The sequence below is a fragment of the Ictalurus punctatus genome, chromosome 5 (assembly GCF_001660625.3).
Source record: "Ictalurus punctatus breed USDA103 chromosome 5, Coco_2.0, whole genome shotgun sequence".
Classification (NCBI taxonomy): domain Eukaryota; kingdom Metazoa; phylum Chordata; class Actinopteri; order Siluriformes; family Ictaluridae; genus Ictalurus; species Ictalurus punctatus.
In genome coordinates, this window is record NC_030420.2 from 31125135 (window position 1) to 31139922 (window position 14788).

Here is a 14788-nt window from a genome sequence, read left to right on the forward strand (position 1 = left end):
ACACGCAATCATAAATACACTTTATAAATTATATACACAAGAACATACACATAAGGTGCGTTTCTTTGGTACTGACCTGATCATAGTATTTGTTGATGTATTTATAAACCTCGTGCAGAGCCACCAAGCTGTTCATCTCTGAAGCAAAGCTCTGAAACCACACAAAAGCAATGTACGTTTTGCTTCAAATACACGTAGAGCGCATCATTTATTCATCCTTATACCGCAGCAAAGGTGAATTCTCATTTCTGATCGGTCCGAAGGTGTTGATTGGCAGTTTTTATGCACAGTTGTTAACGTACGCGTTAAACACTAATGCGGTCTCGTTTCCATAGTAACGACCTGCACGCGGTCTTGCACCACAAGAACAGATTTGAAAAAGTTTTCTGTAATGAGGAAGGAGTCTCCAGTGTCAGTGTTTTGTAACAGTCAGAGGCACAAGCTGTAACTTATAGTTCTACAACACGGGAAAGGAGTTTCTTGGTAACACGACGAGCTAAAAAAATAAAAAATAAAATAGAGGCTGCTTATGCATATAGAACGACTGTTTATAGCTGCTATAACGTAAGTGATAACTTGTTTCAGAAACATTAAATGTAATAACTATAAATTTAAATTGTTGGCTATTTGACGTGGTAGATATTCAACTTTAGGGTGGTTAATAAAAGTTACTAACTCACACTAATTTTCTGCCGTAGCTTTGGTACCGTTGGTAATGACAGTACCAAGGTTGCAATTCTTCCGGAACTGAAGGGGGCAGCAAATACGCATAAGTGTTTTAGTCGGTCCACAAGTGGTAAAGAAGAAGAAGAAGAAGAAGAAGAAGAAGAAGAAGAAGAAGAAGAAGACGAAGAAGAAGAAGAAGAAGAAGAAGAAGAAGAAGAAGAACGCCTACACTCATACGGGGAAAAACTACAGAAATGGCGACAAGTTTAGCTCCGTAGCTGGTTCCCGGTGTGCAACCGATGCTATCCTTCATTTCAAACAAAGCAAGGAAACACCTGGAATTTAGCAAAGCACCTAAAGACGGTCCCTATATTATGTTTGTTTGAGGTAGCTGGCATTGTTGCCGTGAAACCAGCTAACATTACGCTCCATGTGATGTTAGCGATAGCCAGTAATTTGTTAACGACGCTAACACATTGCAATGTTATAAACTACCTCCGAATGGGCCCTCATGCATCGCCATTCCGCCCGTGTCCTGTCAGCAACATGTAGCCTAATGTCACTAATAATTATTCAAATGTTCATGCTTTTAATAAATCTTTTTGGCCTGCCACCATATCAGTGAATTTAAAATAATGCTTGCATTCAGGGTATAAGGTGTGTGTGTGTGTGTAAGTGTGCGTGCGTTTAGTGCACATTAGTGTTTGATAAGTAAAATATCCCTCTCTCTCTCTCTCTCTCTCTCTCTCTTTGTCTGTATTAGCCAGAGGAGGATGTCCTCCAGGAGTTTGTTTTATTTAAAAAAAATATATATATATTTTTTATACCACACTGTGGTATTGACTGTGTGGTATCGAGTATCGTGTACTTTTGGTGGTATTGGGACCAACTACTAGATTTTTGGTATCGTGACATCCCTACATCACACGGCTGATTATTTTCCTATAAACATCATACCACCAAGTATTTTATTCCCTACATTGCCTTAAACAATTAAATTGTTACTTTGCAGATTGGAAATTGAATTGTGAATTGGTGTAATATGGTGCGGTAAGTGTTATAACTCACCCCGGATAACTCGGTGAGCATGGAGTTCATCTCCTGATAGCATCCTGAAGCAGCACTGTGAATATCACTGTAGTACCTGCAGCACAAACACACCACATAATGTAACAGTGCTGCACTGATAACGAGTGTGTTATTGGCCAGAGTCTCTGCATGCCTGTCTGTGAATACTGGAAAAGCTGCATTGTGCTCGTGTATGCTGTGAAAGCCTCACCTCTCCACCAGCTGCTTGTATCGTGGAATTTCTCTGGCATACAGGAGCTTGTTCACAGGGGAATCCTAAACCGTGACAAAACAAAGCGCACGTTACCCTCGCCCGTTCTCAAAGCCACTGTTGATACAGCAGTACTGATAACATGCAGTGTTTGACATGCTCCGTCATCCCGCTGTCTCTCTGAGCATGCTCGCTCAGCCATCATGGTCCACTACAAGGTCAGCGAGGAAGGAGGTCACATGGTTAATGAACATTGACCCGGCATTCGGGGGGTTAATTAGTTTACTGACCCGTCCCACTTTGTGCTCGGAGGTGGTGCAGGAATCGATGAAAGTCTGAGCGATGACGGACAGGACGGCATCTACGCTGTCTGTTACTTGCACGTCAAACACAAACTGAGGGTTCTTCAGGATGTTCACCCAGAATCGCAGAGGTAAGCTGGACATGGGAATAGGAATGGGTCAAATTAATGACTGATTAACAGAGATAAAGGCTGCAGTCAATACCACATGTACACGACCAGACAAAAGTTTGGACACGCTAGACCGAATATACGGATTTTACCTGTCATAAGGACATTTGGATAAAGGCTTATGGTTGAAAATTGTTTCTATGACAAATGTAAATGGTGAACTTAACGGCTATATATAAACTGATTTCCGAATAAAACGTTATTTGCTACTTAAGACACGTTGTTATTTTTATTTATTAAAAGATTCCCGCCCCCAAATGAGTAGTATTCATTTTAAAATTTCATTCAGAAACAGCCAACAAGAGCTCAGCCTTTTTAAGAACTTAAAAGGGATAGATCACCCAAACATGAACCGCTCTCGTCGTGGTTCTCTCGTCAACGCGTCGGAGATCTTCATTTTAATTCGTTTTTGCTCACACGGAGCATTCGTATCGCTTCATAAAATTGGGATTAAACCACTGGAGTCAGATGGATTACTTTTACGATGCCTCTGTGAACTTTTTGGAGCTTGAAAGTTTTGGTTACTGGACTGTTAATGCAGGGACAGGAATCGCCCAGGTTTCATTATAAATGTCTTCATTTGTGTTCCGAAGACGAACGAAAGTTTTATAGGTGTGAAACGACACGAGGGTGAGTAATTGACGACAGAATTTTCATTTTTGGGTGAACTATCCCTTTAAGGCCTCCTGGTTGTCTAATGTTTTGATTTGTTTAACACGTTTCCTTCGTCACTGCATAATTCCATACGTGTTATTTCATAGTATTCATTTCTTTTTCTTCTTCTTCATTATTATTATTACTATAAAATAGTAGAAAATTGCAGAAATGAAGACAACCCTTCTATGAGCAGTGGTGCATGTTGCCGAAAGCCCAAGTATATCTCGCCTTATTAAAATAATGCATTTCATTTGCTAATCTGTTCGGAGAAAACACAACACCTTGTTTCCTGTCTGGTGTTGACATTACCACAGCTCAGAGTCAGGGGAGAGAGTGAGAAAGAGAGGTGTGGTACAGAGAGAGCGAGAGAAAGAGAGAGAGAGACAGAATTGCATCCCAATTCTCCTACTTATACCGTGCACTAAAAGTACTCTTTTTGTGAGGAAAAAGTACATACTTCTGAGTGTGTAGTAAAAAAGTATGCAAGTACTACAAGGACATACTCACACACATACGTCATACGTCACGTAACGTCGTTGCGTAGTTACGCACACCGTCACCGTAAACACCTCCTCGTAGCGTTTCAGCTTTACTTCGTTCATTATTCCTTACATCATTTATACTATACAATTTCATTTACCATTCCCTTGAGTTGTTTTTCCACATTTCATTTACGCCTCTCTAAAATGCGTTCTTGAATTCGGCAAAGCGAAACAGTCACAAAATTCCTCCTCCCTGGCGCGAGGAGTTGTGGGCGACATTAGCCGAAAAAGTATCCACGGATCCACGCTTTGAACGTCTACCAGAAATAGTAGACCATCCGGGTGTACCTTTGGGATACCAGTTTCAATATAATACGATTTGGGACACACTAATTCTAATCTCGGATACTATTCAGGACGGATAGTGGGCGAATTGGGATGCAGCGAGATAGACGGTAGATACCAAGAGGCCCTAACAGTTGAGCTGATGCAGGTGCAGCATATATAAATAGTCGATGTTGTTTCTAATATCCGTCTTATCTGTCATAGCTAAGATATCTGTAAATTATATGCAACACATATTAGGAGCTGCACGTATGCCCCCAGAATCTCCTCCCTGTCCTCTTAACCCTGTCTAATTAGTTTGTTTCAGATCTGTGGGAAACACTAGGCTGTAACGAACAAGCACAGCATCACCTTTGTTCACAAAATCAAACACATATCTCCGAAACTCGTGTAGTTTTAATGGTGTACAGACATTGTAGTGTATACCTGTTCGTTTTCCATATGTGTACGGTCTCTGGGTCATCGATGCCGTGCTTCTCTGCCATGTCATCCAGGAAGTCGAAGAAAAACCTGACGGCAATTGGGGGTGGCCGCTTGGTGCTCAGGATAGCTACAAATACGTCGTCCACAAACTTCTGCAGAGTTCCCTGAACACACACACACACACACATACCGCAATGCAGCAGTGAATAAACTGACAGTGACACTGACAGCAATACCGAGTGACGCAACCCCGTGTTCACACCGGCACTCGTGATGTGACAAAGTGTTAGGAAGTCATTTCTTTTCCCTGACAGATGCAGATTTAAAGCAACGGAAGCTTTAGCAACTGGTGACTCAGTTCACGCTGAGGAGAGATGAGCATATAATAGAATAAAACCAAAGTAAAATTCACTAAGCATAAGAGATTCGATAAAACAGCGGGATGAAGTTCAAAAGAAAGTGAAAGAAAAGGGATGCACTACGACGTAAATTAGAAAATAAAATACAATACAAAGTGCAGCGCAATGCTTGCCCTGAGTTCTCATCTAAAGGCATAAGAGAACGGACTTAAAAATAGATGGATTTTCGGTCTTCTGGAAGTCAGCTCCAGCTATGAGCAGCATAATAGCTAAATGCAGCTTCTCCTCATGCAAATGAGAACCGGAGCGATGTGGGGAGTGATCAGTGGGAGTGAGGACAGTGGGGCTCAGGATGCCTCGTTTTCAAACCTAGCTGGATGTAAAATAAAACAAATGATGCTTGACAAAAAAAAAAAAAAAAAAAAAATTGTAGAGCTCCCGGGTGAGTTTTCATGCGTTAATACATGGACGGATTGCAAAGATGATTACAAGTTCATTACTTTATTGTTGGGAATGATAAAAATACTAAGAAAAGATTGTGAAGTTTGAGAAACTGGAGTCAGACTGGTCTTTGCTGATAGATAGGAAAAAAAAAAACCTATAACAAACAAGTTCACCTATGTGAAAATGGCCTGTACTAAGTAGCTGGTAGCTAAGTGCTAACAGCAAAACCATGGAAACCAGCAGGAGCACATACTAGGGACCACTGCATAGCAATCTGGGTGATGTGAGATGAACAAACATTGCTGCTAGTGTGAACAGAGGGTAATACAGGTGAAGGAAACGTTATTCGATAGGGGTGTAATGATACACTCGGGTCACGATTTGATTCAATCCGTGATACTGGCTTCTTGATTCGGTTCAATTCAATTCTCAGAATATTGTGAACACAATTTGAAGTTATGACTGAAAAGATTCCTTTTTCATCAGTGAATCATAAACAACGCAAAACACACATTTTTTTGAAAACGATCGACTGAAATATAATAAGCGCCGCAACAGAGCTTGAGGCATCACTTGAACCTGAAATAGAGCTCCAAAGTCGGCTAAAATGACCGTGTTAGCCAAACTCTTTCTTGGGCACTGCAGACAGCAGTGGAGTGGGGCTGGTGTTGTTTGAAAGCTACCGAAGAGCTCTTTTTATAACGTCCTCGTGTAATCGTATACCGTATAATGTGTGTCAGTCCCGGCATGCTCTCTCTATTTATTTCAACTCAATAGGTTGCGCAGCTTGGGACCTCTGGTGTTCAAACAGTGCAACTGCGTCAGATGCAAAATGAATAGAATGCTGATTCTTACGCCGTGAATCGAACATTTGCGATGCATCGTGTCACCCCTATTATTAAAGGCCATTTTCATTCTAAACAGTGAGCTACCTTCATTGAGAGCAGCCTTGTGAGATAGATCTCGGGGATGGCTTTGGCACGTTCTCGCTCTCTCATGCTGCTTTTTCTGTGTTTGGGGATTTCGGGGTCCTCGCTCGACTTCACGAGGTGCCACAGACGGAGACCCTCGTCTTCCTCCCCCTCTAACATGGGTGTCTCTGGAACAACCGAAACAAAAAAAACACGGGAAACAAGAGCAGCTGAGTGAACAGGTTGAAGCCGGAAAACAGCATGTAGTTGAAGTGTGGATATTCCCTCTATACTGCACGCAGCATTACAAAATTTCTACTCTAACCGTCCTGTGATGGCTGCTCTAATTTATTATTAAGGACAAATATATCCTGAATGACTCGCATATTAATATTTATGATCAACACGTGATCTTCAATGGCGTCCGAAAAGCATTTTGTAATGAAGTTGGTTTTACTTTAAACTTCTTTGGTTACCGGTTTCCTACATTACCCACAATGCCGTCCCACTACCTGATGATTGTGGTGCCAGTGGGTTTTAGCCCTGGCTTCATCTCTATCGAAAAAGAGCGACACAGTGGTTCTTTAGTCCTTCAGTGTGTCTAGCTCAGCTCTTTCACCTCCTCATCTATACACTCTATACACAAAGCTACAACTTTCATGCTAATACCACCACCAACGCTATCTCGCTCGTCACCTCACAGATCGCTAACTAGCCGAGCCGAGTCTCAACCGTGCCTCGTATAGCTGCGCTGAATTTGTTTGCTGTCTTCACTACGTCAGCACTGGATTTCTCAAAGTCGGTCTTTTGTTTTCGGAGCTAACAGTTAAACCCGGTCGTTAGCGCTCATTTTTGAAATCGCAACTATTTTAATATTAAACATATTTAATGTGTTTCATGGTAGAGTCTTTCTCTAATTTAGCAATTTAAATAAAATTTAGTCTAAAATTTACCTTCTTCGTTTCAGTAAACATTTAAAGACTACTTAAGAGTGCAGCTACAAGCTGCCAGTTATTCTTCACTATGGAGAAAAAAACGTCTTCTGAACTGAAGGACATGGGAGAATCAAACTTGTTAACTCCGAGCTAATCTAACCCTGCAGCCGATAAAGCTTCTACGTTTATAATTTAGCAGCTTTGCAGCGACGCAAGACTGGACCAGAGCAGCCATCACTTTTTTTTATTTACCATGAAGCTTACTTTCTCCGGTTTGGAAGATCTGATTAATGCCCGTGACACCAGCACTTGAACGAGGGATGAGAGCCACCGTGGCTCCATCTGGCACCTGAGGATACGGGAGAGATGGAATGAGGGCATCAGATAAGATCAGACACAACAGAGTACATGAATTACACTGCCCTGTAGTAATTCTGAAATTTCCTACATGCCGTGAATGGGCTTTTAAACTCTAATTAATAGTGAAGGAAAACAGAAGCTGGCAGATTTCCGGGCTGACTCAACGCCATGTCCTCACGGTGGAAAATCCAATGCAATGCTAGACTATCTTATTGATCGTTTTACGTAATTGAATTCCCCTTGCATGTCTGTTCACTTCAAGAGATGCACAGAAAAGAGAAAATGCTATAATTGCTAAAGAATTTTTTTGAATTTAATGCATTTCTTAAAAAAAAAACAAAAAAAACAAAACAGTCTGTAAATAAGCACTCTACAAACCCATAATTACACACTCTTAAACGGACTCTAGGAGCAACGTGAGCTGTAACACACCTTGTAGTGCTGCAAAGTGTTGAGCCTCTTCCAGTGACCGTGCACTATGCCTGTGACATCATCATCAGACAGGGTCAGGTGACCTGCTTGCCCCGATCGCCACTCTGTTAACGTGAAACGCAAATGAAAGCGTTAATAACCTACATTATGGTCACCCGTGCAGCCTGCGAATGAACACACACACACACACACACACACACACACACAAAAAAAAAGCTCCAGAGAAAGGAACCAACAGTGGAACAGTGGTTTGTATATAATTCCTCGTTTTCGACCGCGCCGTACCGAGGTCCAGTGAATCGGCTGAGGGCCTCTGAGAATATGGAGCTCCTTTGTAGATCTGGTCCAGGATCTTGTCTTTCACCTGGGTGATGGTGTCAATGTCCAGAACCTTAATAGGACACGGCTGGACTTCTACTCCACTCTTCACCAGCACGGTCAGAGTCTGAGGAAACAACACAGACGCACGCTTACCGTCATGAAAAACCAAATCTCTTATACGCGAGGCTTAAAAGAAAACGGCCCCAAAATTGCACCGGAGTTCTCCGAATATAAAACTTATAACCGTCTAGACCACAGGTCGTCAACGCTGGAGTCACGACCGCACGTGGGATCACCTGAGACGAGATTCGCCTTTGGGGTCGTGGGAGAATTTTAGAATTGAGGAAAATGAAATAATTAGACTGTTGTTTATAATGTAGTTCTGTGCGTATAAATTCATTTCTGGGATATATATTAATCGTTTAAACTGTCCGATTAATATTATTAAAATTTCAGTTTCAAGCACTTTTAACAGCGGAATGCAGCAGAGCCGTGGATACTACATACTGTCATGTCAGTCAGACTGGCTGGACAACGGTAGTGTGTGGAGAGGCTATTCACAATACAACAAGCAAAATGTGCTGCATGATCTTGTTCCTAGCTTGAAACGTGAAATAATAAAAACACTGCAGTTGTAAACCTCAGGCTTCCACAGGATACGATAGGCTTCCGATTCGTAAGGCGTTGATGATCCCGATGGATATATTTAGAGATCAGTTTAAACACATTCATTATTTTTTTTACACGACAGTCTGATTCTTTTATTTATTTATTTATTTATTTATTAACAATAATAATGAATTTAGAATCAATTACTGACTCGATTAATCTCGTTCGTTGCATTTTAAAATCAACGCATACATCCAGATCTCCTCATCAGTTCACCCGTAATAAAGTACGCGATGCTTTGCCTGCATTTGCATTCTGAAATATGATAGGCTTCCCTCATGACGCTTAGAACACTTGTCTTATTTGAAACGAACGCAGATTTTCCACCGAGATTTTGTGCGACTTACAGAAACGCACAAATCCCTGCACACTTTGACAAGTTTGCACTCTTGTGGAAGGGTTTAATCATTAAAAAAAAAGAAAAAAAAGAAGAAGAAGTTGTTTTTTGAAGTATCAGGTGAAAAAAAACAAAGACATGCAAAGAATTTAAAAAAAAACAAAAAACAAACCCCGAAGTATTGCATAACGGATGAATGTTCTCCAGTATCTCTATAGCCCAGACTCTCTTAAAAAGCCAATCCATACGGGATCGTTAATCGTTTGGTGAGAAACGGCTGTTATCTCCTTTCTTCCTGACGCAACCCGTTCTATACATCTAGACACGGCCATTGTTTTAAGCCTTCGGAGGAAATCCGGTGTTATGGAAAGCGCACGGCGATACAATTCTATCAGAAGAACAACAGAGACATGGAGCACGAGAATGTGCAATGAAAGTGTGAGATTAGTGTGAAACGGGATAGAGGAAGGCAGCGGCGAGAGTAAGACGGAACAAGAGTGACGCTAATAGAGATGTTCTGTGTCAGCTGTCACTCAAGCGTTTCTCAATCTGCTTATGAAAGAGAGCAAGGGAGAGAGACAGAGAGAGAGAGACGGAAAGAGAAAAGACACACTTACTATGGCGCTGTAGTCAATGTCCTCTCGGAGTAGATGGCTGTCATTAAGGGTGCGCTTGGCTTTACCAGTCACTGCGTCCACCGGGCCTTTGTCCACCTGATACTTTATAGCTCTATACAGCATGTAGAGAGGCTCACCTGCCACCTCCTACACACATATGAGGGGGGAAAAAAAAAGCATTGGTACAATTTGTATTTCGGACATTTATGTTGAAAGTGATCGTTATTGTGATCGTACAATTAGGGTTTCTTTTTGTACAATTATCTATTTATTGATTGAATTATTTTATACACAGATTTTAATGTCAGGATTTTTATTGACAGTAAAACTCCCATATCTGCTGTGTCAAAAAACTGAATAGAAAATTCCAGAAATAATGTATACGCTACCCAGCCATTAGTAAGTACAGCATATAGTGTTTGCTCTCCTGCGGATACGGGGGTCCTACTGTATATTATATATATATATATATATATATATATATATATATATATATATATATATATATATATAGTATATTTTATATTTACTAACCATGAATTAAATTAATTGAATTAATATTTATTATATTAACTGTAATATATATGTATATTTTTTTAATTTTAAAAAAGTTTTATTTATTTTTTTTGGTCTAATGACAGATAGTAGGTTTTTTTTTGTGTCTGATCTTAAGAAATGAATGCAATGAATGTTTGAGGCACAAGTAAAAAAGTAAACACTACATCTGCATGCATGTTGGGCAAATAACAGTGGATTCATGATAAATCTATGGAGGAGTATAAAAATTAGCATCCCCTCCTTCATTTTTTCGTCTTCATCCTGGTCAGGGTCACAGAGGATCCAAAGTCCGTCCCAGGAACACTAGATGTTATACGCTGGAATACACACTGGATGGAACGCAGGTGCAGAGCATACACTCATTCACACCTAGGGACACGATTAGATCTGTTTAGATCTGTATCTATACTATCCTAAATACACAGTTTGACCGTCTCTGTTGCTTGTGATAACGACGAAGATTTGCAGAACTCTCTCGTTCCTATACGTTTTTCGTCCTGAGAGTACGCAGAAGTTTTGCGCTCGGCTGTGAGTAGGCTGCGTGCGTTTCTTCCGATTGCGCAACGCAGTACTACGGTATTTCTGTCCTAGGCATGAGCTTCATTGTACCGTGTTAGTGTACCTTCAGGAATGAATAGAGACAGATGGACATCCAGTTCGTGAGCATTTTCTCCACCACTGTCTCAGTCCTGCAGTAGCACAAACGAAAAGCATTATGGATATTAAAGTCTATTTACTAACTGAACTGAGTGGGGGAAGAGAAGAAGAAGAAAAAAAAAAAACATCGGCAATTAATCCAATAAATGAGCTATTAAAAAGGAACCGGTGGGGGTGTGTTGTACCTGCGCAGCATCAGTTTGGGATTTTTGGCGACATACTGCTGCACCAGATCCCCCAACAGAGTCTTCATGACATCGGTGAAGTACTCAAGCTTATCGTGGAGCGCCATAGTCAGAAGTGATGCCACGTAGCCTCGGTCCCGCTGCGAGAAGTTCTGCTGCTCCTCCAGGGTGTGGATAAACTACAAAAACAGACCATTTCCTTTAAACACCACTAAACAGACATCTGTACTGCCGTTCTTTGGTTTCTGCATATTTCTGTTTGTTCTCACAGAATGGCATTTACTCGCCTGAACGCTCTAAAAATATTTCTCCTGCCTTACCATCCATGACCAAAAACAGTGAAGCTGAGACAAACCTTCCTTTGACTCTTATTAAAGTCTTCACTAAGTTATTCTGTTTAATTTGTCAGAACAGAGGTTTGTAATAACAGGATGAACTCTTGGCTTGTTTAAGTATGGTTTAAAAAAAACAACAACAACAACACAATTCGATTGTGTATCAGAAATAAAATACCGCACTAATAACGCCCACACAAGTCGACACTTCGACACTTTTCGACTTGAGTTCAATATCGTGAACAAAATACTTAAAAATGCATGAAGCCACCTCACATTTTGAAACCGGGCAGTCTGATCATCGACAGCACAGACAGGTGTTGCTGTGTGAACCACAAAAGTTCAGTTTGGGCTTTATGCTTTTTAACTATTTCAGATGAAGTCATGTGATTAGCCAATGCGGTAACTGGTCATTCTAGGCCGTTTGTCTTCAAGGATAGATGATAAAGTATGTTTAAAACGTCACTACACAGTCGCAGCAGGTACACTGTGTCAAGCCAATGCACTTTCATTATAATGTAGCCTTGGGCTGAACACTTAGAGCAACTTTAGAGCAATTTCAGTCAAAAGTTCAGTTGACAAAATTCTCCCATTTACACCTAGACAAGTTTGCTTCTTTCTGCAATTATTTTTTATTACTGCCGTAAGTTGATATCTGTCTAATGGATAATTGACCTAATAACAGTCCGGGATACATTTAAACAACTTAAAATTTTTACATTTGTGGTGATTTACATTTTTATGATTTATTAATGGCTTTCCTATGATATCACGTGGACTCTGGACATTATACATGGAGTCGGCTAAACACTTCGGTGTAAAGATGACACGTTAGGTGGTTTTAAATTGACTTCATCTTGGTTAAAGTGTCGAAATATTCAGTTTATTGGCTGCATCTGAAATAATTATGTCCATTTAAATACATTAAATCATCTTACTTGTTCCTTTATGTGAAGTATATCATAGTGAAATGTAGCCCGGTGGGGGTTTTTTCCATCCAGGTTCTTACTATCCAATCTCACGTGTATTCTAGGTATCCACTTATTACACAATATCTCATTAAAGCATGAACGGCTGGGACGCACTGCTGTGTATGGCTGTGGCTTCACTTGGAATCGTACTCGGGGGGCAAAATGCTGTACAACTCTTAGCGGAAATGAGATAAACAAATGAGTACCACTGCCTCAGAGCTACAGAACCCTCGACTGGAGACAAAACGAGTCTAATGCGCTTTCGAAGAGAAGAGGTGTTTCACTAACTCGTGTGAGGAAGAGCCTGTTGTTGAGCAGGTTGTTGAGTTGGCCCAGGCCTTGCTCGACTGTCTGTCTACGAGATTCTGGGAGGTCCAGGTTCTGGCTCAGTGGCGCCCCTCTCTGACCGGGGAAGAAAATACGTTCGGCGTATGTGCGATAATCCAGGAATGGTATGCCTGGGCCACCGACATCGCTGCTTAAATCCATCATCTCAGTCATCAGATCTGAGTTTAAAAGAGGAAAAACATGCAACAGGCTTTCCGTTAATCCTCCATAAATCCTTCGTGTGTGTGTGTGTGTGTGTGTGTGTGTGTAATATAAAAGGCAGGACATGAAAAAACAAAAACACACCCGTGAACTCCTTCCTGCACTGGTCTCCAACATTGATCTCTAGAGTTTCCAGTTGGACTAGAACCTTCTTGTAGTCTCTCATTGCTTGCTTACTCTTCCTCCTGTACACAAATCATTCATCACCATCATCACAAGAGAACACACAAACACTAGATTAAAGGATTTGAGCGCATACATAAAACACACACGGGCAGTTCCTCATTTATAGTTTAAAGCGTCTGTCGAGAACTTAAAATTGGTGAGGAACTGCCCGTCACTGTATATGGCAGAATCTCTGTGTACAAACATTTCACTGTTTATGATTAAGGGGCGTACCTGTACATGAGGATGATGACGAGGACGATGAGCACGACCACGGCTGCTCCGGCTGCCAGCCCGACCTGAGCCTCCAGAGGCACGGGCGTGTGAGTGCCCATGTCATACTCCACTGTGCCCAGGTTAAACACCAACTGCCCCATTAACACCTGAGAGACAGACGCATACACACGCTAGGGATGTAAATATCAATACATTACTCTGAATGAACACATAATGTGTTCTAAACAGATGCTATACAAAAAGATATACGGACAAAACCAGGTGCACAAACACGGTCTTTTTTTTGTTCTGTGTTTGTTTGAGGAAGCTTGCTATAAAGGGTTACAAGGCATCTGGTTGAGACTAGAGGTGTGCAACGTGACTCTGGTCCCACGGGATGCAACAAAAACTCACACGAGCGGAAGGTTTTTACTTTCATGTGGCTGCGACTGAGCATTAAGACATGAAGCTTGCAGGACAAAGGTCGTGTTTAGTAAAGTACGGTTTTCATTCCTTCGTCCTTAATAACTGCCTGGTCCAGGGATTCAAAAATAAACCGCGTAAGAGGGAGATAAAAAAAAAAAAACCTGAGTGATGTATTTGAGGTTGAGGAACTGTCAGGGACACACAAAAAGCATGCAAATCACACGAGTATATGAGCGTGCATGCGTACATATAAAGGCACATTAAGGATTGAGGAAAAGTCGTTTAATTTCGTCGGTCGTACTGTTCAGCTCGTTATTTCCCTTATATGTTACACGAGTGGACGATTAAAACACGCATGACCCTATTTATCAAGGTTTTGTGCAATTGCTGCGTTATTTTAGCATTAAAAACCGTCACAATTGACTAAACAGATTAAAGTGGCTTTTAGTGCCCATTAAGATCAAAGAGGAGGGCACTACTTTCTCATTGCATATGCATTTACACGAGTGCAAAATACCAGGCAGAGATTATTGCAATGAACCACCCATTTATCAAGGCTGACGGTAATTATAGTGACTATGTGATCGCACATGCTATTTAACGACTGTAAAAAGCTGGTGTTATTTTAAGCACAAACAACAGAGGAGACACTGCACAGGCAGCGCTTTCAGATACTGATTATGTTAAATGGCCAAAGGAGCCATTTTTGCAAGCACACTGCCTGCCAAGTCACATTATTATGAATTTACTGAAATGATTTCAGTCAACCTTCGCTTTTTGGCCACAGGTTCCTTTTCACAGGCATCCTGTGGCATCAGATGCTAGAATATTAGTCAGCCTTCTCTGCCATGCTGTCTCTAGGTCCTGTGATGAGTTCAAATACACATAATGGGCCTCATCTGTCGAGATGGATACGAACAAATTTACTCGCAAATCATTCACAGTAGCACTCACACAAAGAACATGATATATATGAAAATTCAGCTCGTTTGGAGGAAGAAAAAAAAAACGTTCACG

At 41.1% G+C, this 14788-nt stretch overlaps 1 protein-coding gene across 4 annotated transcripts in view; it reads right to left on the reverse strand.

Moving 5' to 3' along the window:
• The window catches only part of plxnb3 (plexin B3), a 110342-nt gene that overhangs the window by 4108 nt on the left and 91446 nt on the right, over positions 1-14788 (reverse strand). For 3 of the 4 annotated variants that reach the window (XM_017467483.3, XM_053680420.1, XM_017467482.3), the window contains 15 exons: positions 13364-13512; positions 13049-13149; positions 12704-12921; positions 11110-11288; positions 10890-10956; positions 9710-9856; positions 8051-8210; positions 7766-7869; positions 7226-7322; positions 6060-6226; positions 4328-4488; positions 2236-2383; positions 1946-2010; positions 1735-1810; positions 77-151 (listed from right to left, as the gene is read on the reverse strand). In XM_017467483.3, the coding sequence (XP_017322972.1) occupies positions 77-151; positions 1735-1810; positions 1946-2010; positions 2236-2383; positions 4328-4488; positions 6060-6226; positions 7226-7322; positions 7766-7869; positions 8051-8210; positions 9710-9856; positions 10890-10956; positions 11110-11288; positions 12704-12921; positions 13049-13149; positions 13364-13512 (1914 nt within the window). The remainder of the gene's footprint in view (positions 1-76; positions 152-1734; positions 1811-1945; positions 2011-2235; positions 2384-4327; positions 4489-6059; positions 6227-7225; positions 7323-7765; positions 7870-8050; positions 8211-9709; positions 9857-10889; positions 10957-11109; positions 11289-12703; positions 12922-13048; positions 13150-13363; positions 13513-14788) is intronic. The other variant, XM_017467484.3, reaches the window with a different exon arrangement.